The sequence below is a fragment of the Nannospalax galili genome, unplaced genomic scaffold (genome assembly GCF_000622305.1).
Source record: "Nannospalax galili isolate Female #2095 unplaced genomic scaffold, S.galili_v1.0 scaffold1687, whole genome shotgun sequence".
Taxonomy (NCBI): Eukaryota; Metazoa; Chordata; class Mammalia; order Rodentia; family Spalacidae; genus Nannospalax; species Nannospalax galili.
Genome location: NW_008357037.1, coordinates 351262 through 354715, shown reverse-complemented (window position 1 = coordinate 354715; position 3454 = coordinate 351262). Strand labels below are relative to the sequence as shown.

Genomic DNA, 3454 nt, shown 5'->3' with positions numbered 1-3454 from the left:
TCAGTTCCTAGAACCCATAGGATGGCTAACAACCTTCTGTAACTCCAGTTCCAGGGGATCTGACACCCTCTTCTGGCCTCCATAGGCATTGCACAATGTCAGTGTACTTACATGTGAGCAAAACACTGATACACATAAAATAAAAATAAATAAACCATAGCTGGCCATGGTGGCACACGCCTGTAATCCCAGCACTTGGGAGGCAGAGGCAGGCAGATCTCTGAGTTCAAGGCCAGCCTGGTCTACATAGTGAATTCCAGGACAGCAGGGTGGTTACAGGGAGACCCTGCTTCAAAAAGACAAAAATAAATAAATGAATGAATGAATGAATAAATAAATAAATAAATAAAACAAAAACATTTTTTAATATTTTTTATGTGTATTCATGTATTGCCTGCATGTAGGTCAGTGCACCCGTGTTGTGTAATGCCCACAGAGGACAGAAGAGGCTGTCAGATCCCCTGGAACTGGAGTTACAGACAGTTGTTAGCTGCCATGTGGGTGCTGGGCACCAAACCTGGGTCCTCTGCAATTTTTTTTTTTAAGACAGGGTGTCCTTGTACTCCAGCTGGCCTGGAACTCTTTATGTAGACCATGCTGGCTTTGAACTCACAGAGCTCCACTTGCCTCTGCCTCCAAAGTGCTGGGATTACAGGCATGTGCCACAAGCCCAGCTAAACAGTGTTCTTTAAAAAAAAATTTATTTATTAGCTGGGCATGGTCCGCTAGGGCTACAGGGAGACCCTGTCTCAAAAAATTATTTTTATTTCCTGTGTATGAGTGTTATGTCTGTGTGTATGTAAGTGCACCCATGTTGTGTAATGCCTGAGGGGGACAGAAGAGGGCATCAGATCCCCTGGAACTGGAGTTACAGTCAGTTGTCAGCTGCCATATGGGTGCTGGGATTTGAACCTGGATCCTCTGCAAGAGCAGCCAGCATTTTTAACCACTGAGCCACTCTTCAGCCCTATAAACAACATTCTTATCTGACGAACCATCTCTCTAGCCCCAAGTCTGCATTATTATTCACTGATGTTATAGATTGGGGTGGGAGGCAGAGACAGAAGAAAAGTAACTTATTTAAGATTGCATAGACAGAAAGAGGTAAGGCTAGGGACTGGGGATATAGCTCATGTAAGAGCCCTTTCCTAGCATATTCAATGCCCTGGGTTCCATCCCCAGCACTGCAAAATACATATACACATATATAAATAATGCTATGATTTATTTTCTTTCTCTTTATCTAGTTTGTTTTTAGAGAAAGGGACTCACACTGTAGCCCATGCTGACTGGCAACTATGTAGCCCAGACTAGCCTCAAACTCCTGGCAATCCTTTTACCTCAAACTCCCAAGTGCTGGGATTTCAGGTGTCCACTACACCTGGCTAGTGTGGAGATTCGAACCCTCAACCCTGTGTCCTGGCTTTCATTACAGGGGCTGCATGGAAGCTCCTGTCGGGTGTTCGGGAGGGCCAAACACAGGTGGACACCCCCCAGGTTGGGGACATGGCTTATTGGTCCCACCCCATTGACCTGCACTTCGCTACCAAAGGTCTCCAAGGTGGGTACCAGGATGAGAGGAGTGGGGACCAATGACACCGGAAGCAGCTGGGGTCGTGACACCATGGCTGCCCCTACTCCCCATTCCTTGTGGGCTCCTTTTCTGGCCAGGTCTGCTCCAGTGGGATGGAGTTGAGGTCTGACCTGAGCTACAAGAAGTCCAAGGTCTGTGGGCTGTGACAGAGGATGGGGTAAAGGAGAGATGGGAAGATAGGGGTCCAGTTGGGAGGGGAGGTAGCTTTCAAGTAAAGGGTAATAAAGGGAGGGGTGAAGAGAGCTAGAGAGGAGGGGCCGGACAAGGGCTGGTTGCTATTCCTCACAAAAGCTGAGGCCTAGCTCAAAGGGGAAGTGAGTACTGGAGGGAGGAGGGTATCAAATCAGCAATGCTTTTCTGGTTAAAATGCAGCAGATTCTGGGAAATGGCTTGGGTATTTCAGCAATATCAGTACTGTTGACTGAGAACCTGCTCCTCCCCAGCCTGGTCTAGGTGACACCATCCGTGACCAAGACAGACTGCCCCCCACCCCGTACTCTCTTCAAGGGTTCCATTCTAGGTAGGAGATACTTCTGTCTCCAGACAGGCCAGCCCAGAGTAGCTGGAGTTGGAGTGGAGGATTACAGAGGCCATAGGAACCCAGAAGATGTATCTCCAAGGTCACAGGGCCTTCGAGGGCGGGGTGATTAAGTTCTGCTGTGAAGGGCCAGGAGGAGCTAACTAGGCTCAAGGACAAATAGAAGAGGGGTCTGGGCAGAGTGCTGGGCACAGTGGAAGACTCAGAGTAAATTCTGCTGTGAAGGGCCAGGAGGAGCTAACTAGGCTCAAGGACAAATAGAAGGGTCTGGGCAGAGTGCTGGGCACAGTGGAAGACTCAGAGTAAGATGAGCTAGGGCATTTGATGACCGACTGTGTGTTCTAGTTTCTCGATTGCTGTGACAAAACACTCTGACCACTACCAACTTGGGGAGGGAAGAGTTTATTTGTCTTACATCTCCCAGGTCACAGTTCATCAGGAAGCCCAAGGTAGGAACTCAGGGCAAGAACATGGAGGCAGGAGCTGGAGTACAGGCCATGGAGGAACTCTTGCTTATTGACTTGCTCCCCTGCCCCTGATCAGCTTGCTTTCTTATGCAACATAGGCCCACCTGCCCATGAGTGGCACCACCCACAGTGGGCTGGGCCCTCCCACATCACTCATCAAGAAGATGCCCCTCAGACATGGCCACAGGCCAGTCCAGCAATTCCCCAGTTGAGGCTCCCTCAACCCAGGTGTGTCAAGTTGACACTAAAGCTATCCAGCACAATTGACCCCTTGTCAACTCAACACACAGACACATCACTATTAAACCATAACCTTTCCAATTCTTGTCCCCAAGATACATTGTTAACATTAATATCACAACATAACACAGTACAACCGTAAAAGCCCCATAGTCCTTAAAAAAATCCAAACACTTAAAAGTCCACAGTTTATTTTAAAAGTTTCTTAATTGGGGGTGCCTGTAAAATCCAAAACAAGTACTATCTTATTTCAAAGGGAAGAATCGGGCACACCTAAGCAAAACCAAAGTCCAGCTCGAGGCTGGACATCTGGGATTCACTCATGATCTTCTAGACTCCAAAGCGTTCTGACAGCTCCACTTCTCTGACTCTGCTGTCCACAGCACACACAGCTCCTCTCGCAGACCCAGGGCAGCTCCATTCCACACCTACTGCTGTCGTTGGTGGTCATCCCATGGTCCTGGCATCTCCAAAAAGCTGGAGTCACCACTGAAACTGAGGCTACACCTTCACCAATGGCCTCTTCTGGCCTCAGATTCTCTCCATGACCCCTTCAATCCTGGGGTCTTCACTGCAACTGAAGCTGCACTTTCACCTATGGCCTTTCCTGGCCTC

General features: G+C 48.6%; 1 protein-coding gene across 2 annotated transcripts in view; it reads left to right on the top strand.

Annotated features, from left to right (window-relative positions):
- Window positions 1–3454, top strand: part of B9d2 (B9 domain containing 2) — a 9576-nt gene that overhangs the window by 3156 nt on the left and 2966 nt on the right. For both annotated transcript variants that reach the window (XM_008854995.3, XM_008854994.3), the window contains exon 3: window positions 1436–1561. In XM_008854995.3, coding sequence (XP_008853217.1) covers window positions 1436–1561 — 126 coding nt within the window. The remainder of the gene's footprint in view (window positions 1–1435; window positions 1562–3454) is intronic.